The sequence below is a fragment of the Cetorhinus maximus genome, chromosome 8 (assembly GCF_964194155.1).
Source record: "Cetorhinus maximus chromosome 8, sCetMax3.hap1.1, whole genome shotgun sequence".
NCBI lineage: Eukaryota > Metazoa > Chordata > Chondrichthyes > Lamniformes > Cetorhinidae > Cetorhinus > Cetorhinus maximus.
Window position 1 is genome coordinate 41,716,910 of NC_135886.1, and position 27,975 is coordinate 41,744,884.

General features: G+C 39.8%; 1 protein-coding gene across 2 annotated transcripts in view; it reads right to left on the reverse strand.

Annotated features, from left to right (window-relative positions):
• LOC144683576 (zinc finger protein 76-like) overlaps nt 1-27,975 on the reverse strand; it is a 61,517-nt gene that overhangs the window by 7,220 nt on the left and 26,322 nt on the right. For both annotated transcript variants that reach the window (XM_078546728.1, XM_078546727.1), the window contains exons 2-11: nt 27,496-27,581; nt 25,034-25,114; nt 23,650-23,730; nt 19,583-19,782; nt 16,439-16,513; nt 15,250-15,366; nt 8,741-8,816; nt 6,652-6,777; nt 3,127-3,306; nt 1,536-1,772 (exon numbers count right to left, since the gene is read on the reverse strand). In XM_078546728.1, coding sequence (XP_078402854.1) covers nt 1,536-1,772; nt 3,127-3,306; nt 6,652-6,777; nt 8,741-8,816; nt 15,250-15,366; nt 16,439-16,513; nt 19,583-19,782; nt 23,650-23,730; nt 25,034-25,114; nt 27,496-27,571 — 1,249 coding nt within the window. In that variant the 5' untranslated portion in view covers nt 27,572-27,581. The remainder of the gene's footprint in view (nt 1-1,535; nt 1,773-3,126; nt 3,307-6,651; nt 6,778-8,740; nt 8,817-15,249; nt 15,367-16,438; nt 16,514-19,582; nt 19,783-23,649; nt 23,731-25,033; nt 25,115-27,495; nt 27,582-27,975) is intronic.

Genomic DNA, 27,975 nt, shown 5'->3' on the forward strand with positions numbered 1-27,975 from the left:
ACTGCATCAGAAGCCGAGGCTGTGGTCGGCACAGCTTGTTGGGCAGAAGGTGTGAAATTATGAAGCAGCCGTAACACATTTATGCGTAGTTATTAAAATTTAAGGCTAATGGTTGAGATTCTTTTGTCTTTAGTTAGGGGCTCTCAATAGAGGGCTCTCAGTTTAGGTCTATAATTAATAGATTATGTAACATTATCCTTACAGACCCACTTACTGGTAAATTTCTTGCAGGACCCTGAGACTACTCACCATTTTAAGTGTACAATCACATGCAATATACATAATACACATACTGGTGTTAATGCTATGTCAATTATACTGTTAAGATTAAGGATAAATAGGTGAAGGGTATAGACTGATTCACTGTCTTTGAGCACGTATGAAAAGGGACTGCTGGGACACTGGGTGGTTTGGTAGATAGGAGGCAGGAATCCATAATGCTGCTTTCTATGAATAAACTTTCTATCAAGAAAAGGATCTGTATGTAGTTTCATACTTCATATGGTTTGGATCCATTTGACAACTAGTAGGTCTCCTATTGCATTGCTTTTATTGAATCCTCTCCTTGTCTGATCTTTGGGAATTGCTCATCCTGTTGCCATAACTTTGAGTCACTGTCTCTTTTTTCCCTCCATATATTGCCTTTTGTCTTACATATCTCACTTTCCCACAATGTTCTGAATCTCCTCTGATGACTATAATTCTATCGGTAATTTACTCACTCATTGTTGACACAGTTACCTCTCTGTGCTCTCCTGATCACTGCAATATGCATACAAAATGTTGTCCATCGAACCTGTCCTAAACAGTAAATCATGCCACAAAGGACCAAGTCCCACCAGCAGCCAAGAAACCTCTTGGAGTGGCAAAAAAGGATTTCAAAACCATCAAGCCAATTCAAAGAAGAAAATCTGGGAAATCCCTCTAACCCCATAGGGTGATCAAAATGAGTTCAGGAGGCCTTAGTGACCATGAGGTGTATACTCAATATGCCATCTTCCTTTATATGAAGTGATATTAGCAACAGCAGAGAAATTGTCCAGCTGCTTTTTGAATTGTTGCAGGAAATCCACACTCAACATACAAACAAGTAATGTATTCCAATGTATGTCAAAAAACCCTCTGCATAAAGAAAACCCTTCTAACATTTAACCTATTTACACTCGTGCATAACTTTTGAGTCTGATCATTCGTTTTCCCTATCATATTGAGTTCAAAGAAGCTGTCATGGTCTAGTTCCTTCAATACTTCACTTGAGAACAGTGGGTGTTATATGATGAGCAAGGTGCAGCACTTCGAACATTGAAAATCCTTTTACAGAGCCAACTATAGGAGTCACCGGTAACTACAAAAACTGTGGTACTTTTATTGCCCACAAGAGCAAGGCTGAGGTCTGGCCAGTGATTTTCCAATTGTTTAAATGCTCCATCATTAGAGCTAATAAGTCACTTCAGTTGTAGTTATCACTGTTCATGGGAAGATTTCTTAAATCATAAAAACACTGAGACGTTATTGACTGTACTTAGGGTAATTACCTTGCTGGTGTTGTTGCTGTTCGAACAAAGCCTGTTCACTTTCCTCTGTTGCTTCCATGTCACCATGTGCAGTGCGTTTATGTGTAGCTAATGTGGAAGTCTGCCGATATGTCTTTCCACAGTGGTTGCAGTTATATGGCTTGGAATGTGTATGGACCACATGGTGCTTATACAGGCTGGAGTATTCTGTGAAACGTTTTCCACAGCCTGGTACTGTACAAACGTAGGGCTTCTCTCCTGAGGGTGAATAAAGTCAATCAGGCAAGATCTGACCTTTCCAACCAGAATCAAAACACAAGAACCTTTAGTTCTTGTCCTTTTAACAATTAGCGTATTTTATTTGTTACAGGTTGTACTGTGTAAAATTCCTTATAAATTACTTGGGCTCACTGAAGGTGAAGAATGAAAACAAATGGCAGAGCTCAGCTCTAATTTTGGAGAAAAATGCTTCATGTTCAATTCCAATCTCCTATAATCTAGACTCACCTTCAGTTTTCTGTCCTCCTCTCCTGGAGATCCCGAATGTTGTTGGGTTGTGCTTTCACAGATGCTTGGAGCTGAAATATGAGCACCTTACCCCTTCCAGCAAGAATTTCTGAATAGCAGTCAGAAGGTGGAACACTGGCTGGTTCTCCCAAACTGTCCTAACCAGCCTCCAATTGCTGACCCAATTTGTGCCTCTGAGATCAGCTAACTCAGCACATAGCAGGAACTGAACCCGGGATCTTCTGTGCTGTAAAACCTGATGCTCCCCCAGATGAGTATTCTAATACTTTGTGCATTGAATGCCTTTATCAACTAACAGACGCAAACAATTTATGTCTGATTCTAAAGCAGAATCAGAATGGAGACACCAGACTAGTCTCAACTGGCAAAAAATTTACGGTATTTGTTCAAAACAGCTATTTGCTCGAAACTGGAATGTTGTGATAAAAGGAGCTTCTGATGGTTCAAAGCAATTCAATTTCATTAAAATGTAATCATATTTTAAAACAGTATCAACTAACATAAACATTCTACAGTATGTCCATGTTTTTATCAAATCAGCTACCACCTAAATCCAATAAAGGTTGAATTACACAATCAAAAAGTTGTTCAATAACATTCTTTGTTGTTACATCAACATGGCCAAAGGCACAATGATTAGCCTGGTGGAAATATCATTAATGTATAGATACTGCATTCCTTAAATTCTTTGTTAAACATCAGGTTTGCAAAGTTACGTAGAATCGAAATAAAAATGCTCAGCATTTTCATTTGAAACAAGCACGGATGCAAACATGCCACAAAAGCTTCCACAATGCAGTGAAATTACACGGTGCAACATATATTGGTATGGTAATGAAATTCCTGTGTCTTGTTCTAGAAAATATGCTGATCCATTAAATGGCAAAGGAATTTCATACAAAATACCATTAATGCAATTGTGCCTTGTTGCACATTGTAATTTCACCTCATACTGTAACAGTTTAGTAATAAATACAATCCCATGGGAAACTATAAATATCAACTTAATTTGCTACATGCTCCATTAGCATGGATGTATAAATTACTTTAGCTTGAGTGCTTTGTGTTCAATGCTGCAATTTACCTGTATGAATTCTCATGTGGTTCTTGTAGTTAGTAGCACTGGCAAACCCTCGACCACAGCCCGGTTCACAGCAGATATATGGCCTCTCTCCGGTATGCGTTCTGATGTGAACTTTACGGATATTGGAAGTGGTAAAAGATCGGCCACAGCCCTCAAATGGACACTTAAATGGTCGCTCACCTGTAGAAAAGCAGAGACAATGTCATTGGGGGCAAAACTTAAACCTAAATTTTTTAAGCTACTGCCAAATTGTGTTTGCAGCAGCCATTTCAATGATTTACTCAGGGCACCCCAAGGCTCAGTGAGTAAATGTACAGTATGCTGTGGTACAGAATCATACAAGGTCCCAGATTTGATTTCTGACTTAGTTGATTTTAGCTGGGACAGTGAAGGGGGTACCTGCAGTTGGCTTCAATGACTGAAGAATAGGAATGCAGAATATCAAGCAAGGCTTTCAACTCTTGATTACCATGCAGTGTGACTTTTGTTAGTGAGTGCACATTTGTAGAATTAGGCGAGTGAGTGACTTTGCTTGGCTGTGATCCCCAACTCCCTCTATTACAGCCAATGGGCAAATCTCCAGATTCACATATAAAAAATGACTGCTTTGAAAACGCATATTAAAGCTATTGGAGCTTGGATAACCATAATTTAGCATGAGTCAGAAAGAGAAGTGGAAGTAAAGCTAACTTAAAAACAGGTTAAATTAATTTCTAACTAAATTGTGACTAGATAAATGGGATTCTGTGAAATGGCTTCTTCTCCTTATCTTCTCATTCTTTCCCAACAGTTTACAATTCCTGACCAAGCATATTGCAGAATTATCAAATATGTAATCACAACCCCAATGATTTCCCTTGTAGTGAGTTCATTCTTTGCCACTATAAGGAGATGCTGGGCAGAAGCTGGGTTCTTCCCCTTGAGGGTGGGATGAAGAAAGGACCAGTCACTAGTAGTTGTTTTAATAAATATCTAAGTGACATAGCCAAAGGCTGCCTTCCTGCTGCGGTCAATGTTTAAATCCAGTTTATGACCTCTCAGGGACAACTTAACATGTGAACATACGAATTAGGAGCAGGAGTAGGTTACTCAGCCCCAGGAGCCTGCTCCACCATTCAATAAGATCATGACTGATCTGATTGTAACCTTCCCATCTTCCCCCGATAACCTAGAAATGCTTTTTTATTCTTCCTGCCAAAATGGACAATTTCATATTTGCCCACATTATACTCCATTTGCCAGGTCTTTGTCCACTCACTTAACCTATCTATATCTCTTAGTAGCCTCCTTATGTCCCCTTCACAACTTGCTTTCCTACCTATCTTTGTGTCATCAGCAAATTTAGTAACCCTATCTTCAGTGCCTTCATCCAAGTCATTTATATAAATTGTAAAAAGTTGAGTGGCACACCGCTCGTTACATCTTGCCAATCAGAAAATGACCTATTTATGCCTTTGTTTCCTGTTAGCTAGCCAATCTTCTCTCCATGCCAATAGGTTACCCTCTTCACCATGAGCTTTTATTTTCTGCAATAATCTTTGATGTGGCACCTTATCAAATGCTTTCTAGAAATCTAAGTATGGTACATCCACCAGTTCCCCTTTATCCACAGCTCATGTTACTTCTTCAAACAACTCCAATAAATTGGTCAAACATGGTTTCCCTCTCACAAAACCGTGTTGACTCTGCATGATTACCTTGAAATTATCTAAGTGCCCTGTTAACATCTTTAATAGCAGCTTCTAACATGTTCCCTATGACAGATGTAAAGCTAACTGGCTTTCTGCTTTCTGTCTTCCCCCCTTTTTGAGTAAAGAAGTTACATTTACTATTTTCTAACCTAATGGAAACTTCCCCGAACCTAGGGAATTTTGGAAAATTAAAACCAATGTATCAACTATCTCATTAGCCACTTCTTTTAAGACCCTAGGATGAAGTTCATCGGGACCCAGGGACTCGTCAGCCTGCTGCAGCGCCAACAATTTGCTCAGTACCACTTCCCTGGTGATTGTAATTTTCTGGAGTTCCTCCCTCCTTTCCACTTCCTGATTTACAGCTATTTCTAGGATGTTACTTGTATCCTCCAAATTAAAGCGAAGACGTTCTATTTATAAAACATCTTTCAAAACGTCAAGTAGTTCCAAAGTGATTTGCAACCAATAATGTACTTTCGAAGTGTAGCCACCGTCGTAATGCAAGCAAAATGAGGAAAAGTGGGCAAATATACGTGCAGAATTTCTAATTCAAGCTAAATCCTAATCCAGGTAAATAATATTCCTCAAGTATTTATATTTTCAATGGTCAGCACACAGTATTAATTCCCTTCCCCCTCCTCCACCCCCACTAGGGCCATCTGCCACTAGCTTGTCCTGCTTGCTACCCTTAATGTCCCCATTGGCACATTCCTTAGATTCCTTAGACCACTGTCAACACCCCTTGGTCTATGACATCTTTGGCACTCTCTTCTTTGCCTTCAGTTATCACTGGCCCCCTATCGAGCTCTACCTGTCCCACCCCCCTCTACCAGCTTATATTTTACCCCATATCTCTATTTCCTTAGTTCTGATGAAGAGTCATACGGACTCGAAACGTCAACTGTGTTCCTCTTCGCAGATGCTGTCAGACCTGCTGAGTTTTTCCAGGTATTTTTGTTTTTGTTCTAGACTTCCAGCATCCGCAGTATTTTGCTTTTATACAGTATTAATTGTTTTCAATAAACTTAGAGCACATTTCAGAAGTGCAATTGTTTTTGAATGGAATATTGCTTTTGTTAGTCCTGTGTGTTACTCCGGTTTATATTGAATGGTTGAATAAATAATTAAAGAAGCTGCAGTACAAGGATTTACAAATCGGTTACATTTTATCTGAAGTTTATACAAATATACAAAATCCCTTGGCAAACCATCAGGATCCAACTCCAAATAATAATGTCAAACAAATCATTTGCACCATCTTAATTAATACCAGTAAGACATGTGGACATTATTAACTTTGGGCACTTGGCCAACATTTCGAGACAGTTTGCTCCAGAAGTTGTGGAAGCTGTGTGCTGATCTGTGTTTAAACAAAGAACAAAACTGCAGTATAGTATCAAAACCGTTTCTTTCTTACTAAAAGCATCTTTTTAATTCTTAGCATGTCATATCCCACAAAAATTATCTCCCATTTTTCCTCTCCGGAAGGTGATTCTTGATAGAGTGGTATAGTTCACTAATTAGTTATTCTTTATGCAATGAGTGTTGTCAGATATTCAGCTGGAGGGACCTCACCATCAAACCGGAGCCTGATCTCACCTGGTATCCACACTTAGAGACTTTTCGTCATGAAACCACTAAGGAAGTGATCAGGAGTGAGCCACACCCAGCCTAGGCACAGTGAGACCAAATGTAATAAACAATTTTTGGCAAATTGAACTTTCTAATTTAATTCAAGTCAAAATTATAAATACAAATAGAAAAGTGAATCACATTATAATTACATTAAAGTACAATAGCCTACATGGGTGCTTTAGAGCTATTATCCTACCTGTGTGCGTTCTAATATGTTTCTGCAAGTCTCCTGATGTTTTGAATGCTTTGCTACACGTGTCCTCAGGGCATTTGTATGGTTTTTCTCCCGTGTGTGTTCTGGTGTGACTTTTCAATCCATAACCTGGAATTGATCCAAAAAAACCACACTGAGTTTAAATTTCACTGAAATATTTATCTTATCTGAATTATATTTAAATATCAGAAGATCTAGAAAGTATCACACAGACTGATCAATTGAGTGGCACCACAGGTGGATTCATGGAGGTAAGAAAGAGGATAGAAGAAGGAAAAGGAACGCAAATGCAAGAATATATCTGAAAGAGAAATGTAACAATGCAGAACGCAATGAAGGAAAGCAAGAAGGTTATTTCATTCTGCTAAAGTTCCAGGAAGTTCAGGGTCATATACATTCACACAAAGCACTAATTAATTTATAATATAGTCTTTCGGACACAGTAAAGTCCCACCATTTGCGACTTCCTTGCTCGCGAATTCACTTACCCACATTTTTACTTTGTAGTCAGTATCGCCCATCGCTTGAGCAATGCTCGCTTATCTGCGGTTTCTTCTCTCTCCTTTCCCCGGGGAGGTGGCAGCCAGAGCTGCAATAGTGGCTCTGTTCAATTTTAAATCTTCACTGATGTAATGCTCAGAGACTCCCCCACCTGCTCTACACAGGTACTGCACCACATTTTTGCTGTCGAGTTCAGTACTGCCCTCACCTGGCTGGAACAGGTCTAATTGAATCCCATTCAAAAACATGCTCCCCCTTTGCGATTTTGCCGTTAGCGAGATATTGCAGGAACGTAACCCCCGCGAATGGTGGGACTTCACTGCAGTCCAGTGACCTACCGCACTAACACATCTGTCCAGAAATTCATCACAACTTATCTGTCTAGGTCAAGGTATTGGATGACAAAGGGAGGCAAGATACTGATAGGAAGGAAGGGAGACAGAAAGGACTCAGAACAAGTATAGGCCTTTTTTCCACATCCTGGTGACAGGTGAAGGAGACCTTTATATATTTTAGGAATGTTAAATAACTTAAGCCATGGATAAGAATGAATCTGTATGCTTAAAGGCATTGCGACCACTTAGAGTACACAGGCCATCATCCTGTTGAGATTAGGTAACTCAGCACAATCTAGTGATCAAACCTGTGATCCTCTTCATTAAATCGCTCAGCTGCTCGCTGGATAAACCCACTGAGACACAAGAGCAGTCAAAACTATTGTACCTGGAAATTAAGATTCACACCATATACTGTCCCAACATATCTCTATCAACATCCTGGGGGTTACCACTGACAAGAAACTGAACCAGCCATATAAACATTGTGGCTACAAGAGCAAGTTAGAGGCTAAGAATCCTGCAGCAAGTATCTCACTTCCTGACTCCCCAAAGCCTGTCCATCATCTACAAAGCACATGTCAGGAGTGTGATGGAATACTCTCCACTTGCCTGGATGAGTGCAGCTCCAACAACACTCAAGAAGCTCGACACGAACCAGGACAAAGCAGCCCATTTGATTGGCACCTCATTCAACCTTAAACATTCACTCCCTCCACCATTGACACATAGTCGCAGCAGTGTGTGCCATCTACAAGATGCACTGCAGCAACTCACCAAGGCTCCTTCAAGAGCACCTTCCAAACCCACGATCTCTATCATCTAGAAGGACAAGGGCAGCAGATGCATGGGAACACAACTATCTGCAAGTTCCCCTCCAAGCCACTCACCATCCTGACTTGGAAATATATCATTGTTTCTTCACTGTTGCTGGGTTAAGATCCTGAAACTCCCTCCCTAAAAGTACTGTGGGTGTACCAACACCACATGGACTGCAGCAGTTCAAGGAGGCAGCTCACCACCACCTTCTCAAGGGCAACTGAGGATGGGGAAAATGATGCTGGCCCAGCCAGCGATGCCCTTTTCCCATGAATGAATAAAACAAAATCATTATCAACACTATAAAATACAATCTACAACTGAACTAATCCGACACAATTTTCTCAGTGTATTTGTTCTACTTTTTTCTGGAATATGAACCCGGCTTTCTATATAGTAAATATTTCTGTCATTACCTGTAGCAAATGCTTTTCCACAGCCCGGTTGCTCACATCGGTAAGGTCGATCCCCTGTGTGAGCCCGTTCATGAACCTGCAATGTGGCACAAAAAACAGTGATTAAAATTCACCACTACTTCACCCATTTGTCACTATGTCAAAGAAAAACAAACAGTTAGTTTTACAGATTAGCAGTGTTTCTCTAAACTGATATCAAATGTTTTTCTTATCCGGTTGTATTTTTGTTACGGATCTTCTCTACTATACAGGGTCCAATAGGTTATAGCATACCAGTCACCATTTATGCTTATTATCTGAACCCTGAATTTACATCACTGTGGTGAACTCAGGTCTGAGTGACTGTATTTCAATGGCTCTTCATTTTCTTGCCTCTTCTTCCAGAGGCGTTTTCTTCTTCCTAGGCTACAGTTGCAAGGGTGCTCGTCACTCTCCAGTACTTTGCTTGACCAACACTCGTGTGTAGAACGTGACAGTAGGTGTTAGCTGGCTGAAGAGGGGCAGAGGGCATACACAGCAGATCCCAATTATGTTCTCTCCCAACATTCACACATACACATTTCTATTACAGCTCATCAGGCAGATAGCTGGAGTGGAAACCCTGGCTGATGTTTGCCCTCTGCCCAATCCAGGGACACTGAGGCAAATGGTGATGCCTACTTGCCACATTTGCTGAGAACAGAGAAGCAACACAGACTAGGGATGGGTCAAGGTTTACTCACTTAAGCCAATGGAGATATTGGATCGAGTTATTGTGTATCAGGTATAAATTATTACTGTTTTTCAGCATAATCCCTTCTTTGAGTGTTTCAATACTTCATTTGAAAGGTTTGCGTAATGTTAACCTGTAGTACTAGTGCTCCTCCCACTCAAATCAAAACATCAAGTTGAACAAAATTCACAGCAGAAATTAGAGGATATATTTACAACAAATTCCCATTATGGGCGTGATAAAAGTGTGCAAGATTTTGTCCATGGTTTTTTTTTCTATCAGCTTTCTGAACGTGAAATAGTCGAGCCACACTAAAGATAGTCGTTGCTTTCATTTAAAAGCCATCTGATTAAGACCATAGAGAAAAAAATAGCTCCAGAATTCTCTCCTGGGAACAATATATTTTTAATATATGGATTGAAATGTCATTATGGGTACCACCAGAAACAGCCATGAAGCAACCTGCTTTGAACTAGGCGTCATTAGAACATATCATTAGCCTAAATGTAGATGGCCTCTAATAAAATTCTTATCAAACTGCACAGGCCAACATCTTTGAGCCGATTCTGTGGGTATTGTAAGGCAACACTTTTGAACCTGACACTGGCTTTCAAAGTCACACATTAACAGATATAACAGAACTTGTATATCTCATATGTCTCCGTGATGAGGCATTGAGACAAAACACAACTCATTGAGGTTAAATGCCTAGGTAACAGTGTAAAAAATATTGAATGATTCCATTATCTCTCTCTCTCCCCCCAACTTACTCAAGGAAACTTTTAAAGGTCCTTCTCTGTCTGGTTTGTTCATTTAACCTTTCGTGAACTGGCGCCAAGCTGTTTGGACTGATTTCAATATCTAATTTTCACTGCTTACTTCAATAAATAACAAGTTGTGAATAAAATCTGTTGAATACGTTGGAGGTGGGTGGCTGGCTGGCTGGATGGTGGTGTGGTGCTGGTGGGGGATTGGTCTGGAGAGAGACAGCAAATTGGTCGCCTCCTTTTCTTGCTCCGCTCAATATTCTTTGCGGTTGGCTAACTTCATCCCTTTTATTTTCTTGGAAAAGGAATCTGGTGTTATCAATGTTAATCCTCTGAAGTATGGTGAAAGTCCTGTGCGTTATCCGGTAACAATAAAAAGCTTCACTGTTTGGTTTTTAGGGTCTGAAGACAGGCCTGTGGAACAGAGACACAAAAACCACAAATTCTAGAATGATTTTAAATTGTAATTGTAGAGACTCCTTAACATTCTCAGGAAGTGGGCTTTGCTGAAAAGGCCAGCATTTATTGTCCACCCTTGGGTGACCTGAGGTGGTGGACCTTCTTCTTGAACCATTGCAGTCCGTGCGGTGAAGCTGATCCCAATGTGCTGTTAGCACGGACTGTAATTACAAGATCCAATTTGTCCCCTGATGACATCCACAGGTAGCACAGGTTTCTGCTTTATAATCAGGAACCTTAATTGGTCTTTTTTGCCCCATGAACACTAACATCAGCTGCAACAACTCAGGATTGTGTTGGTTGAAATTAGTCAACTCTGTATACAAATAGAATCAGAGCTGTAGCCAGCATTCTTCAACTGAACCAGAAGACTCTCCATTTCTGCACTTAGTGGTCAAGGAACTCATCAACTTAACTTATTCGATAGATGCCATATACCGTAAATCACGGCGTATAAATCAACTCGGTGTAGAAGACAATCCCATTTTTTCAGCTCCAAAAATCATGTTTTTGCATGTTTTTACTCGTTGTATAGGTTGACCCTCCTTTTCAGCCATGACACACTATACTCGCATTAGTAGATAGCCTCAATTTTTCCACCCACAAATGCATGTTTTACTTACCAGTACCTTATCATTGGGCACAAGGGATCTAGCAGACGATACACAGGATTTTAAGACTTACCCACTCTTTGTGTTGCGGTTCACTTTTATACTTGGCGTATAAGTTGACCCCCATTTTTGGAGGGATTTTTCAAAGCTTCAAAGGTTGATTTATACGCTGACATCTATGGCATATAAAAATCCACTCTAAAACTTGCTGAGAGATGCTCCAAATAAAATGCTAATGGTGGCAGGGTGGTGGGATTGAGAGTGGCTGGCTAGACAGTGCAGCACCAACTTCAGTAATGACAAGAACAGAGGAACACGAACATGGGGAGTTGCAGATTTTAACCACCCTTCATGTGAAGAAGCCAGGTAAAGCCTTTCCACATTAAAAGCTATCTTTATTTTGATACTGTGGCACTATAAAAGAAAACTGATGATTTTATGATGATTAATGATAAAACTTAATGATTTTAGGCAAAAATAAATTGATAAAATTTGTGCGTGGGCACACGTTACAGTACTCACTACTTCCACTAGATGGTAACAATTACCTACTATGTACTCCAATGAAATCTCATAGCAGAACTCAAGCAGAATGCAGGATAATATCTGATTCAGCTACACACACAGTTATTCTAGACCACTTGGGCTTATTTTCATATTCCCACCATCCTGCTTACGCTGAAGAGTAGAGCAGTAGGGAAATTAAAATTTGACATAAAAGTCCCAGGCATTGGCTTCCTGAGGTCTTCCTGAGCTGAAATAGGCAGTTTTATTTAAATGCTTAAACTGGGGTCTTGCACCCTGTTACCTCAGCTTTCCTGGACCAGTGAGCAAGGGACGTTCCATGTATGCTGTGTTGGTGTTGAGATGCTTAACCAGTTCTCCTTTAAAAGGACCCGTGACAGCCATAATAGAAACAACTCAAAGTTTTTATTTTGCCTTTTCACGGCTACCGCGGCTATAAAAATACTCTGGCCCATTACCGTCCCTTCATGGCACTTTCCCCAGGATTGCTTGACTCTCCACCATCCCCACCCTATCGTCCCATTTAATCACTCTTGTCCAACACCCTATCACAGACCTGCCCTTTTGTTCTTTCTTCACTTCACTGCCTCCCACCCTCCTTGTCCCCTGAATTGTACTTATTCATAAACTGTTGTATCGCTAACCTCTTCAAGTTCTGATGAAAGCATGGAGTCAGGAATTCGAAGAAGATGACCACTAAAGGGCAAAGGCAGAAGTCCTGCCTCCATTTCGGTCACCGGCTATTTTCAGCAGAGCAGGAAATGGGCAGGGCCGGGGACGCCCCATACTGCTGTTTAGAAGTTGCTGCCATCATTCTGGAAAAGGCAGCCAAGTTTTGGAAGGTTTTTCTAAATCAATCCTGCAGAGTGGAAGCATGAACCAGAATTGGAGGCAGGAAGAGTATAAAATGCGAGTAAAAATGGTGTTGCCTCCTTGACAGTTCATCATGAAATGCTGTAGCCTGAGTTATATCTGTGATTACTAATATGAGTGATGACTACGCTGTGACTGGAAAAGGTTAAGTGATTGTCACATAATACAGTTGCCAGGTTGTTACTTCTCACTTGACAGCTTGCCAGTTATCAAAGATCAGCATTGTATAAGTAGAAATATCTTCAGATCCATTAGAATAGATTATCCATTGGATAAAGTCATATTCCACATTGTGCAGTATTGAAAGTCTAGCCTAGTGTGTTATCCAGAGCTAACGGATCAAACTCTCCAATTGATGCCATTCATTCTTTACAAAACAACTCAGCCATCTGTTTGGCTGTTTTAAAGCTTTGACAGACGCATGATCTTTTGGCTGCCTTCCAGAGCACTAATGGATTCTGCACTGAAGATTTTATTTACACTGCTGTCCTGGGAAATGAGAGTCTGAGGTCTTTGACAGATTTATGAACTTCTGAAGAGGACATTGGTTTTTTAAGCGCCTTTCAAGTGATGATTGTTTATTTTGACAGGTTTATAAGCTTTTCAATGAATTTCAAATGTTGTTATAGGGCTTGAGAGTTCTGTTTATAAAGTGGATACTGGTGAGTGGGTTAGAGGGATTTAGAGGTTGATGGGGGTGTGAGGGGGATGAAAATGCATGAGAGGGTGAAAGGGTGAAGGAGTGAGGGGTTGTGAGTGAAGGGGCCTTTACACTGATCTGAAGAACTGGGCTGACATTTCTGTGAATGGGAGCAGGCCTTTTAACCTGGCAGCAGGCCTGACTCCAGGCTGTCCCCCTCCAGGAGATGAAAATCCTGCCTGCTGATGCAGCCAGGATTGTGATTTCAGGAAAATTCCCAACTCCCGATTCCCATCTCCATAATGAAAACCCTGTTTGTCTCTCCACAGTATAGCTGACCTACTGAATATTTCTAGACTTATCTGTCTTTGTCTCATTATCAGAGCTCCATGTAGCAGGACAGGTAACAAGAGCATGGCCAAACAGGAATTGGTAGACATTTCTTTTCATGCAAAGGGGAAAAAAAAGGAAAATAAAATTGGAAAAAGCTGAAGGGCACAAAGACAACAGAGGCAAGAAAACGTGTGATTCAAAAGTGTGTGTAAGGATGAAATGGGGAAGAGATAGGGAAGAAATGAGGACACTAGAACACTCTTTAGGTCTCGGAAATCTCAATGAGAGGTTGTCCTATTAGGAGGGCTTGAAAAAAACTACACATATAAAAGAGTTAGAAATTCTATTACATTTGTTCATAAAACATGCACTTCTATGAACTAAACACTAGACTTTGAAGTATATAACTTCTAAACAGAGTTTACCCTATTTAGGCTTTAGTCTTTTATATTATTTTATTGCATTTTCAGTAAAAAGCAAGAAGATAACAGAATGATACACAAATAAACAATTATCACGTTGATGAGCTTGCTGCTGAAATCCTCATCCATGCCTTTGTTGTCTATAGACTTGACTATTGCAGAGTGCTGCTGGCAGGTCTCCATAAACATGAGGTTAGCCAAAACTCTTGTCAAGCCATTCAGTTCAAGGGCAATTAGGGATGAACAACAAATGCTGGCCTAGCCAGCCACACCCACTTCCCATGAAAGAATAAATTTAAAAATTCCTAATGCGGCTCAGTGAAAAAACTTGCTAATTTATAATACTCATGTGAAATGCTCTGGGCATTTTATTATGTTAAAGGTACTATATAAATACAAGTCGTTGAATTATTGAGGATATTAGTGAATCAAGGAACAAGCTAGTTCAGGCTATGGTATAAGAGAGAGGAACAAGACAACAGATGACCTTGCAATCAGCCTATCATATAGCTGCATATTTATAGCAACTACATTTGAAGAGGTTAAATCCTACACAAGGGCACTTTTGTTTTGAATAAACAATTTCAAATTGCAGAAAGACAGCAAGGTATGCTAGGTGACTACAGTGATGTTTCATTGCAGAACATGTATTATTTTGCAGATTTAGTGAGCAGGATTGCTGCATAAGATTTTTTTTTTAAACAGTTATTTTGTGCTCACTAAAAGTGTGAGATATCAGTGGGGAATGGAATACTGTTTCACCTTTTATTGCACCTAGTGCACATCAGAAATAGCAACGTTCCCTTTGCTTTGCTCAAAAATAAGCCTCGACACCAAACTCAGAATACCACTTTCTACTGCAGCAGTGTTGATACTTCCAATTCTCACACCAGCCATTATTACAGTCCTTCTGAACAAAACTGCTAATTAGTGTCAGATAATGGGCAGTTCCATGGACAAGTGTCCAGCAAGAGCGAGTCATTTCATGTTGGACTGCATCAGTCAATGCTGGAATCATTCTGGTCCCAGAGGTTGAAGGACAGTGTACTGAGCCTATTATACTTTATTTTTCAAATTGAAACAACATACATGTAAGTTAAATAGGTGAAGGCTCAAGTGCCCAAAGCACCAAAATGAAACACAAATCATGTCAACGCAATTAGTTACCTTTAAATGATGGGCAGTTGTATACAGTCGGCCACAGCCCTCGAACCCGCAGCGAAATGCCTTTTCCCCTATCTGCTGCCCTTTAGCACTGACTCGCACTTCACCATCAATCACCAGCTGTATAAAAACAAGGAGGGGATAAAAATCTTTTAATGTTAATTAAAGCAATTTGCGAGGAATGGCACAACAGTGCATATCAGGTATGCCTCAGATAACATTCCTGCTTCACATAACATTCACTCTTCAGATTCAGCCAGATGGTAAACTTCTGATCTCAGGATAGCACTCAAGATGGGAAAACTCACCAGTGGAAAGCAAAATGAAACGGCAATCTGCCCCCTGTGATTGAAACACACAGCCTGACAGCTAAGCAGAGGTAGTTTAGGTTAAACTAGAAAATCTGACATTAAATAGTTAATTTTTACATGATATTACTACCAATAAGCAAACTGACTTTTGAACTGCACAATTAAAAGATATGTGAAACAAATCAGATAATGAACATACCCAGAAATTGTGGTCATTGGAATAGTGCAATCAACAATAATATGCACTCCAATAACTTTTAATTAAATAAATCATCAGTTGGATAACGCAAATCTACAATTTTGTTTATTCAGCTGAATCATTGTTTTTAAAAGAACTGCACTATGAAATGAATGGGAGCACCCAAGTGATGGAATATTTCAACCAGGGCAATTTGCAAATGCGATCCTATTAATTTTCATTGAAATTCTAATTTAAATGAAGACTGATTAATGGATCAGAAGAACTGGAGTAATACTTTAATCTTAACAGATTCATGCATTTAAATAAGTTGGTAGAAGTGTAAGAAATAGAGTAACATACAAATATGTACAATGTGTTAGTTAATAGATAAGAAATACAAGATGACCCAGAGGGGAAACCAGTATCCTCAGAGGAAGGATGAACCTGTTTCAATATAGCAATTAAATTGCTCCCAATCAAAACTAGACACCAACATATTCCAAATTGCAAAGTTAAAACAGGAAGTGTTCAACTGCTACCGATTCTGTTGATAATATCAACTGCAAAATGTCACCTTTACCATAAATGAGTCAGGAAAGGTGTGGCACATCCACCACTTCCCAGGGATTTATTTGTGTACTCTCAGGTGTCTCATACTGATCGATGTTGGTACAACATTAAGAACAGAATAAAGGGATACCTGCACAGGTTTGTCCTTGATCATATCAGAAGGCAGTCCAGTAGTACTACTGACACCTTCGTCTTCCTCAGACGCCTGGAAAAATAAGTGCACAAAACTACTACCATTTCACCTAAACATTCCTCAATTAAAGTAATTTAAAACAAAAACATTCAAACACTACAAATATAATTTTTATCTCAAGTTGCAGGTGTTTGAAAAAATACTTTGCTGCTATCCTCTGGAGTTGTTTAATGAGTCAGAGATAAGTTGTTTTATGCCATTCTGGGGATGATATCAAGACCACTGTGTATTAGACAGATTATATTTTTATTAAATCATATTCTGGGGGTTTTTACTGATGCTTTGGATTGAATTGCACAACTCTGTTCAATGGTTCTGTGAAAACCATAAGTAGTCTATTTAGTCACATCCTTAGTTATGTATTTAATTTTCATCACATACTATTTTTAAAGTTGAGAATATACAGCAAAAGATATGCAAGGTGTACTGATGGAAATGGATATTCAGCAGCACCAGGTAGAGATGGAGCTCGGTTGAAATTTGGTTAACTTGCAGCTTGAGAGCACTGGAGTCAATCATGGGCTTTGATGGCCTGGAGGATGGTCATCAAGGACCTTGGGGTGGCCAGGGAGATCAGAGGCGCGCTGTAGTTGGAGAAGTGGATTTGGAGGCCTGGTGCAGGGGGTGGTGGTGGGATCGGAGGCCTGGCGGGGAAAAAGACGAGTTGGGGGAACAAGAGGATGAGGTGCCCAATTGCTGTGGTTCCTCAGGCAGGCATGCTGGAGCCAGCAGGTGGGTGTCAAGGCACTCACCTCCTGGATCCACTAAGTCCTCACCTGAATGTAGCTGCTGGGCTCCCCATGGATTGGAAAACTCAGCTAGCCAAAGTTAAAGTTAGAAAACTGAATGACAATGTGGACTGCAGCTTCATTATCAGAGCAGGTTGGCTATCTGGGCACCTTTCGGTCAGTTAAAGCTGGAAGTGAGCAGGTTGAAGGTATGTTTCATTTGGAAATTTGATTTTTAAAAGTCTTTAATGCTTCATCCAACCTAAACCTACCAATTGTTTTAGGTTAAAACTCCCCCATGTCGTCCCATGAAGGGAGGGCATCCTACTTATGGCAGCAATGGCATGGAACTTACAAAGAGATCTATGCAAAAACTGAATTTGGCATTTGTGATTAGCTTTTAGAAATGTACGAGTCTATCTGGTCTCTTTCTTCATGGTCACCTTGCTCTCTATATCTCATGGAAATGTCAATAACTAGAATGCTTACATTTTCTAATTATCAGCAATGCACAGGTGATGTTCAGAGATAAACAGCAGCTTTCTATTCACTTCCAAAATTCAATAAACATTTAAAAAAAAATTTGAATTAGATCAAGAAAATAAACTGTCTCTCATGTGTCTCTGTTTCACTCCCTTGGTCTCACAGGCATCAGAAATCAGATACTCAGATTTTATAATTATTACCTAAAGACAGGTGATACACAAATGACAATTTAAGGTCATTTGATCTTGAAGTTTAACTTGCTTTTCTTTATATAAAATAACTGGTTATGATGAGAAAGATACTCCGTGTTCACGTTTCTCAACAACAACTTGTATTTATATAATGTCTTAACATAGCTAAAAGTCCCAAGGAGCTTCACAGAAACATTATCAAATAAAATTTGGCACCAAATCATGATATTAGGTCAGATGACTAACAGTTTGAGTAATGAGGTGGATTTTAAGCAGCAACTTAAAGCTTGATCGAGAGGTGGAGAGATTTAGAGAGGGATTTCCAGAGCTTTGGGTCTTGGTAGCTGATTCAATTCAATATGCTTTCTGAAGTTTCTCAACTATAATTCGAACACCAACTAAGCCTTTAATGGGTAATGAATAGTCCATCATGTTTTTCTCTTTCTCCCTCACAGTTTAAAAAAACATAAATGTTCCCTTAATAAAGCTTTTGAAATTCTTTCCAGCTTTTCTCCAAATATTTTTGAAAAACAGCCAAATATTTTTTACTAATGACTGAAAGAAATGCATTTGTTTGGCCATTCATTTGTCAAAGTTTACCTCAGTCTGGAAAGCAGGGTTGTTTACCACAAAGAGTTTCTTTGCAATACTGGCCTAGGAGCTGGCTGATGCAAAATCAATGTGCTATAATAAATCTTTATGTTCAAAGTTTGTTTGAATGTCATGTAAATATTCCAGTTTCAGAAAGTTTCAGCATGTCTGGATTGTGAATCACTGACCAACTTGGTGTAGCAGCAATTTTTCAGTTGAATGAAGTTATGATCCCCAAAGAGACCAATAACTTTTAAAGAGATACTTGAATTCCCAGTGGCTGACTGAGAGGGTCATATCATAAGATTTTAAGACTTATATTGTAACAAATGAACTAAAAAAAACTTCAACTAAACACTATTTGGTAGGCAACTAATACACTAAACTACAGAAAAGATATCCCCCTTTAACTTGAAGCACATCATGGGTATACTTTACATCCTGCTCTTCACAGAACAACAGTTTTCACATGAAGCAGTTCAACATCACTCTCGACTTCCAACGGATTCACTTTTCCCTATTTCATCGCTGAGTCGTAACGTTGAGTGACTGCTCAAAAGGCACTTCTCTTGAAGAAGTCCTGAACCGAGTACCAGCAGTAAGGCCAATTCTAGCAATTTCTCCTTCCTGGCTTGCCAGGACAAATCTTCTGGATTCCTTAGATTGTCACGGGATGTGTTTCTTTGACCCGAGACAGTCTTCCCTCCTGCACAGAACTTGCAGCTTCTCTTTACTGACCACACTAGCAGCAGTCCTTTCTCTGTGACACCTCCCTTTCTCTCTCTTTTCTGTCCAAAACTTGGAGACCAAAAGTCTATACCTGTCGGCATAGTTGCTTTTTCCACTGTTTACAGGTGTGAACATCCTACACCTTCTTTCCATATAATCAATCAGAGCCCCCCTGCCCCATAGCAACCAAGCCACTCAGGTTTGGTATCAAGCTGAATTTGGAGGTCATATGACCTGCTTCATTCTTCCATTTTACCTGAAATTAAAGAGACGGTCCCAAGAAATAATCATCTTATAAAACCTAACATTCATAACAATGAGCAAAAGGTTGTTCTAGATCATAGATGATAGCTTACCTTGTTGGCATAATGCTCAAGAGCACTCATGGTCTCATGATCAACAGTGCCATCTGTTGATGCATGTAGTGTTTCCAACCCTGCTTCTGTCTGCACAGCCAGGATAGTGTTGGAACCCTGCATGGAGACTGGGTGATGAATATAAGCTGTTGTACCATCCTCCAGTTGTACAGCTTGTACTGCATCTGGGTCAAATTCATCTGGGAAAAAGAATGACATCCGTCAAGGTAAAATAACAGCCACCTTTGCAGGATTGTTTACAACTATAGTAATAACATTGTAAGACAGTATGACAATATTACAGCCTAAACAATTTCCATCAAAATCCATTATTACTTGTTTTTATTTAGAGTCACAAATAAATAAACAATGTAGCCACCTCAGTCAATCATTGGATCATTTCCAATGTTCAGTATCAATAAGCTTGGAATTGACAGTATAACGTATTACCTTAAACGTTCAGTGGGGTTCACAAGGTGCATGTCTAAGGGCTCACCATCCACTCCACCAACATCAGCTTATTTCTTGTTCTGCATGCCCTCTGCTCCACTTTTGTTTTATTCATTCAGGGAATGTGGGTGTCGCTGGCTAGGCCAGCATTTATTGCCCATCTCTAGTTGCCCTTGAGAAGGTGGTGGTGAGCTGCCTTTTTGAACTACTGCAGTCCATGTGGTGTAGGTACACCCTCAGTGTTGTTAGGAAGCGAGTTCTAGGATTTTGACCCAGCAACAGTGGAGGAACAGCGATATATTTTCAAGTCAGGACAGTGAATAACTTGAGGGAGAACTTCCAGGTGGTGGTGTTCCCAACTATCTGCTGCCCTTGTCCTTCTACATGGTAGTGGGTTTGGAAGATGCTGTCGAAGAAGCCTTGGTGAATTCCTGCACTGCATCTTGTGGATGGTACATACTGCTGTTACTGTGTGTTGGTGGTGGAGGGAGTAAATGTTTGTGGATGTGGTGCCAATCAAGCGGACTGCTTTGTCCTGGACAGTGTCAAGTTTCTTGAGTATTGGGGAGCTGCACTTATCCAGGCAAGTGGGGAGTATTCCATCACACTCCTGACTTGTGCCTTGTAGACAGTGGACAGGCTTTGGGGAGTGAGGTGGTGAGTTATTTACACAGGACTCCTAGCCTCTGACCTGCTCTTGTAGCCACAGTATTTATATGGCTACTCCAGTTCAGTTTCTGGTCAATGGTAATCGCCAGGATGTTGATAGTGAGGGAATTTAGTGATGGTCATGCCATTGAACATCAAGGGGCGATGGTTAGACTCTCTCTTGTTGGAGATGGTCATTGCCTGACACTTGCGCGAATGTTACTTGCCATTCGTCAGCCCAAGCCTGAATATTGTCCAGGTCTTGCTACATTTGGACATGGACTGCTTCAGTATCTGAGTCGTGAGTGGTGCTGAACATTGTGCGATCATCAGCGAACATCCCCACTTCTGATCTTATGATAGAAGGTCATTGATGAAGCAGCTGAAGATGGTTGGGCCTCAGACACTACCCTGAGGAACTCCTATCAGCAGCTATTCCATCAGTTATTATATTGCCACTCTTTGCAACCTGTTCCCTCATTATTAGCACAATATCACCTTCCTCCCAGTTTTCAAAAGTTTCCTCAAGCTCTTTTTACCCCACTGTACTTTTGTCCCCGCTTGACCACAATCTCCTTTCTGCTCAATGTCTACTCAGTGTTCACTACCTTGTGAAGTGCTGCACTGTGGACCTATCTGATCCTGCAGCCTACAACAGCTGGTTCCTTGTCCAATTAGAAGTCAAGCCTGTAAATCAGGCTGGGTTTGGTGCGGGCAACTGATTGGTGATGTCACATGTATGCTCTGGAGTTAAAACCCCAATGCATGCGGGGCAATTCTGACCTCTGGGTTCCCCACACCTTTCTGACCCCCACCCACTTCTGGCAGGTCAATGAAGTAAAAATCCAGGCCTGAGATTCATTGCTGTTAACACTAACTAGCATCTGTCTGATTAAACTCTTGCATCTAGCTCACATGGGAATGAGGCCATCACATGAAAGGGCAAAATCTTAATTCAGTCAACTATCATATTGGTTAAAAAAATGCAAATCGTAACAAATCATCATAAAGTGAATAACAATAATTGCTTCAAATGTAAAGAACGAAGAACTGTACATTTATATCGTGTCTTTTATGACCTCAGGATATCTCAAAGCACTTCACAGCCACTTTGCACTCTAGAATTGAAGTCATTGTCATAATGTTGAGAAGTAACTGATAAACAAGTCTACTGATCAAACTGTTTTAATTGTTTCCAGAGGATATCCTTCTTTCTCAATGACCACAAGATAAATTATATATTATATATTTGAACAGCATAATCACTTTAATCGTAGTTTCCCTCTCTTGGAGAATCTGTTGCCACGCGCAATTATGTGAAAGGTAACTTAAAGACAATGAAAATCTGTTTAGGATTACTGAAATTAGAACAAGTGTTTTTGTTAAGACACTCGAAGTTAAAAAAATATATTTATGTAGCCCAAGGTGGTAGGCTAGAACCTGTGCCACAATCAGCGTGAACATGAAACCAGGATGCAGGGAGGAGCCCAAACTCCATTTTAATGCTAGAATCAGGTCGGGGCAGGTGGGCCACTAATAAAAAGGAAACTGAGTGGGTAGGTTTCAGTCTGTAATCAGAATTGAGTAGCTGCATATGAGTTTGACAGGTAGGGGTGTGAGACCCGAATACCTTGAATATTAGGCGGGGAGAATCCCTAAAATTGTGTTAAGAAAAATGATGCATAGGGTAGGTCAACCCATGCAATAGTACCACCTAATGGTAGGAGGCCTGGAATTACAGGCAGATAGTCGAATGTTGACAGCCATAGGAAAAACCTACATCAACATTTTCCTATCATAAAGCATAACTCAAAAATTGTGATGCATGATGCAAGGGAAATGTTACAGCTATAAGTGCAGAAGATGCTTGGGACTAGTGGAAACAAGCAATACATATTCAGGGCCAGGTAGCACTTTCAGGCCTCAGAAAGATGGCCTTATTGATATAATATTACATACTGCTAATAATCCAGCACAGTATAATTTAATAGATGAAACTATTAAATATAAATTAATAGTATTTTTTCCAATCCACTGCAGATTAGAAGGTGAAAAATTGGGAGTGCTAATTTTCCAAATGTTACTTCTCCAAGATGACCACCTTAATGTGTATCTTATCATGTAACAGCATGTGGCATACTGAACACCAGAATGCCCAATGCCACTTGAGATATTTTGGTAAATGGTTATGAGAGTTTTAATTACATGACCATTTACTTACAGTGATTACAACAGTCTTTTCACCATTCTTTTCTCTGTATATAACAAGATGCAAAACTATTTAGTGTACACAAAATGTGCATCTTCATATTGACCAAACTTACACATTATTACCACTTTTGATGAAAGGTCATCAATCTGAAATGCTAACACTGTTTCTTTCTAACAGTTTCCAGCATTTTCTGTTTTTATTTTTGTTTTATCACGCTTTTTTAACTTCCTGAACTAAATGATCAGACAGGGTAGGACAGCAGAGCAGATCAGCGTTTCCTGGGAGTTAAATGCTCTCAGTTAATGTGAATCTGTGGGACACCTTCTCCAATGCCTTTATTTCCTTTTTCTAAATGGAGATCACAAATGTTTACAGTACTCCTAGTTTAGTCTAACCATGGTTCTGGACAAGATAAACATAATAACTTTCCAAGGAACAAATACCAAAACTAGAGAAACAAACTCAATTGAGTACTCAATGATTCAGACTTCAGTACTTGGTGCTATTTTTATTTTCACTTTGAGAAAAAATAGACCAAGCGCAAAACCTTATTTATCAATTATTTATCCAATTAAATTGTTATAAGTGCTGATTATTAACTACTATAGGAAATGTTAATCCAATCACTTATTTAATTCCCTTAAAGTCTCCAAATGTCATTATTTAATTGACACTGGATATCTGGATCTGTTCCAGCTTGATGCTGCCCTGCATAGAAATAAGATTTCAAAGAGTACATTATGAAAATGACAGCTACCTTTAGGGGTGTGATGGATGTATGCAGTGCTGCCATCTTCAAGCTGTACAGCCTGGCCATCTTCAAAAGGCAGAGAATCACCTGCAGATTTAAATATGTTAAAAAGCATGAAATGCAGGAACAAAATAATAATTGTTTACAATTTTAAGCTTACATTAAACACTTGTACTTTTTTCTAACCTTGTTAAAATTATTTTCTCGCCTTTTGAGGTTCTCCCCCCACCCCACTCCACTGAAATATCAGGCAAGTAAGTCCTTCCCTCTAGTTTTACCTTTGATTTTCTGTAATGACTAAGTCAAGCACAAAAGCAGTCACACACATTTATCTGTTGAATATTCTTCCCTCTGTTGAAGTTGACCTCTGTTCAACTGACGAGCTAATCAAAAGCTTGGTGAGGAGCAGACCAATGTGATGGTGCTGTGCATATTCATCACAGCAGGATTTAAATACACCTGGGTTGACAGGGTACTTTATCAAGTTTGTTGTTCTTGCTTTTGCACTGTCCACAGTAAATTACATTCGGCTTGCTAAAAAGTGTTAATTACTACAACTCTGAACCAAACTGCAGGGTGTTACTGTATGTTCAGCAGGATACGTGTTATGCTCCTGTTAAGATTCAAAGGCTTCAGGTTTGATTTTTTTTGTGGTTGTTATAATCTCATCCTCACACCTTAATGAAACTGTAGATTAAAATCTAGATAAATGTTGTGACTTTTCTTTAAAACAAAGCCATTTTCTTCTGATTTGTCCTTGGGTCTTTCCTTACCTTATAGCACCCATTGACAAAAGGGCGGGCTGAATGGGTACTAGTAACAAGGCCTCTTTGTCAATGGAACTCCATTAGAGTCATTTGGCGATCTCTCCCTAGGACTGCCTCTCGTGTAAGGAAAAATCTGGTCTCTGTTCAACACCTCCCCACAGCAAACTGGCTGGGATTAAAATCCAGTAGTATGGAAACATATAAACGTATGCCCATGCCAGCTTATATTCCATTGTTTGTTAGTGCTTCAAATACCTCCATCCTGTACTTTCTTTGCAAAAGATTACCATTTCAGGAAATTTTATCATTGTGCCTCTTATAAATAGAAGTGGCATTACTTTGTGGGGATAATCTTGGTTGAACTCCTTCTGTTGTGTCAAACTCCGTTAGGTCCCAGTACATTTGTCAGTAAAATGAACACAAACATATTAGCAATTACTTCACACAGGAGGGCAATGACAGAAAGATACAACCCTGCTGAAAACACACGTTAGCATACCTAATAAAGTAAACATTATGCTGTATAAAATGCAACTGTATTCTTCTGAATCAGACTGATTCACTCACACTTTGGACATATGTTTAGTATTAATGGATGTTCTGTCTGTAATTGCCATTGTTACCTTTATGTACTGTAACTTGTTGGATGTAGGCTGTCGTACCATCTTCCAGCTGAATAGTTTGCCCCTCAACCAACTTTGCATCTGTTAAATATATTCAGAAATCAATGCATTGTCAAGATAAAAAGCTTCTCCACATCTATCCTGTTAAGCCCTCCCATAATCTTCCATGTTTTAATGAGATCACATTCTCTTCTTCTAGACTCTAGAGATTACAGGGCCATTCTACTTAATCTCTCTCTTCATCAGACAACCCTCTTATCCCAGAAATCAAACTAGTAAGCTTTCATTGCACCCCCTCAAGGGCAAGTACACCTTTCCTTGTGTAAGGAGACAAAAATTGTGCACAGTCCTCCAGGTGTGGTTTCACCAAAGCCCTATATAACTGCAGCAAGACTTTTTTTGATACTTCAACGCCTTGCAATTAAAGCTACTATACCACTTGCTCCCTAATTGTTAGCTGTACCTACATGTCACTGGTGACTTCTTGTGTTTCCTGTACAAGAACACTCAAATTCCTCTGAACACCATCATTTAAGTTCTCATTTTAAAAAAAATATTGTTTTGCTATTCTTCCTACCTAGGAATAACCTCATTTTCCCACATTATACTTCATCTGCCGCCTTCTTGCCCACTCACTTAACCTACCTATATCTCTTTGTGTCCTCCTCAGCTTTTCTCCCATCTAGCTTTGTATTGTCAGCAAACTTGGAGATGTTACATTTGGTTCCTTCATTCAAGTTCATTAATGTAGACTGTAAGTAGCTAAGGCCCCAGCAACGATCCTTGTGACAACTCAACAGCCTGAGAACCTGAAAATGACCTGTTTATTCCTACTGTCTGTTTTCTGTACTTGAACCAATCCTCTATCCATGCTAATATATTGCCCCCAACCCCATAAGCCCTTAACTTGTGTTAACAGCCTTTCATTTGGCACTTCATCGAATATCTTTTTGAAAATTCAAATATATCCACTGGTTCCCCTATATTTAGCCTGCTAGTTACATCTCCAAAAAGAAACATTTGCAGGTTTGTCAAACATGATTTCCCTTTCATAAAACCACCTTGAAATAGAAAACCATAATGTGATTAGCCAAAGTGCCTCATTATCACTTCCCTATTAATAGATTCCAGTATCTTCCATAGTCTATTATAACTTTTTAAATAATGGGACACATTTTACCTTGGTCTTGTGGTCGATATGATTGGGAAGAGGTACTTGGAAACATTCCAGCCAATAATATGGCTGAATAATATAATATTCTGAGAGATTGATTATAGATTGTCCATTTGGCTTAGTCAATTTCTACATCCCAGTTACCGTGAAAACTAAAAGTTAGTAAATGATATGAAATTTAATAAACAATCCTCTTCCTTCAGGTACCATGCCCTCAGAGGGATTTGGCGACGATGGACTTCCATGGATTGGTCCATGATTATGCTTGGCAAAGTACTGCAGTGGTTTGCCATTGCCTTCTGCAGTATGGCTGCCCAGGAAACTCTCCCGCTCTCACCCCCTGCCATCAGGCGTACTGGAAGGATTTACAGGCTGATAATCAACCTGTTTGGCCACGATATGAATGCACCTTCCATAGCCATCAAGTTCTCAATGGACCTGGAACCCAGAGCTTCTGGCCCAGTGGTAGGGACGCTACCCATTGTGCCACAACACCTCGAGTAAACAATAAATGAATTATTATACAATAGTTGCAGATGTTGTAACTCAGTATGTGCTGTTGGGAGATGTAATAATCTGAATAAATGGTGTGGCAGTGTAATATTTCCAGTCTATCACTTCACCCACTTTACAGCAGGTCTTGTAAAATGTGACCCAGTATTTAATGTAAGAAAGCATGATGAAGTAAAGGAGAAGATTCTTTTCAAAAAAGGTCATGCTACTTGCTTTAACAACTCTGTTCAAATCTTAGGACTGGACTGTTCCTTTCATTTCAAAACAGAAATAGACTTCCTATGTGGCTGGGCAGGCCAGCAGGTAGAATCTGAAATTGATTTAAGAACTTTTGACTAATTTTAGATACTGCCCATTGTTAAACTACCCCCACTCCATGTTCCTGTGCTTACATATTTTTCTCCAGAAACTGCACAATTTAAATGTAATAAACATGTATACTTTGGAAAATATCTATCCAGTACATGTTAATTCTCCTATTTATACTATTCACACCTCTACCCCAGCTCCACCTTCATTTAGCAATCTTGACCATGTGCATCTCACGAACAGTTAACCCACTCCTGGCTTCACCTATGACACTCTTTAGCCGAGATGAATCACCATCAGATTCACTCTGCTATGGAGAGATGCCTGGCCTCTGCTCAGTGCCTCTCAAGAAGGAATGATACTAACAAATTAGAGGGGTGAGAAATTGAACCTTCACCCCAACACTCCACGGTGCTACATGTTCGACCATTGCTTTATAAACTGTAAGTCATCACTGGGTGCTCACCTTTCAGTGTTTGTTGGATGTAGGCTGTAGATCCATCTGTAAGAGTCACTGCCTGTAGACTCAGACTCTCCATCATCTAGTGTAATCTATAACAATGGCAAAACACTAGTATCAATTATTACTGAACGCAAACAACTTACATGTGTATAGTGTCTTCAGCATTATTTCACACTACAATACCATGAGAAAGTTCGCAGGCAAGATTCTTACACTATATTAAATACATATGGACAGAATGATAGAATTTGAAAACATAATGCTGGTTATGATGGACGTTTGGAGTACAACATTCAATCACCATGATTTTTGGGCAAAGGGACCACAGTTGGGAGTGTCCCCACACCCTTTGGAAACGGGGTGAGAAAGACAGAAATTTGATTTACCCACATCATTATCCCGATTGTGGCATGGAAAGCTGCAGCCCCCAGATAGCCCTGGTCTCCATTTCTGTGCTGGGCAGGGGGCCGAGTAGTGTTCTGT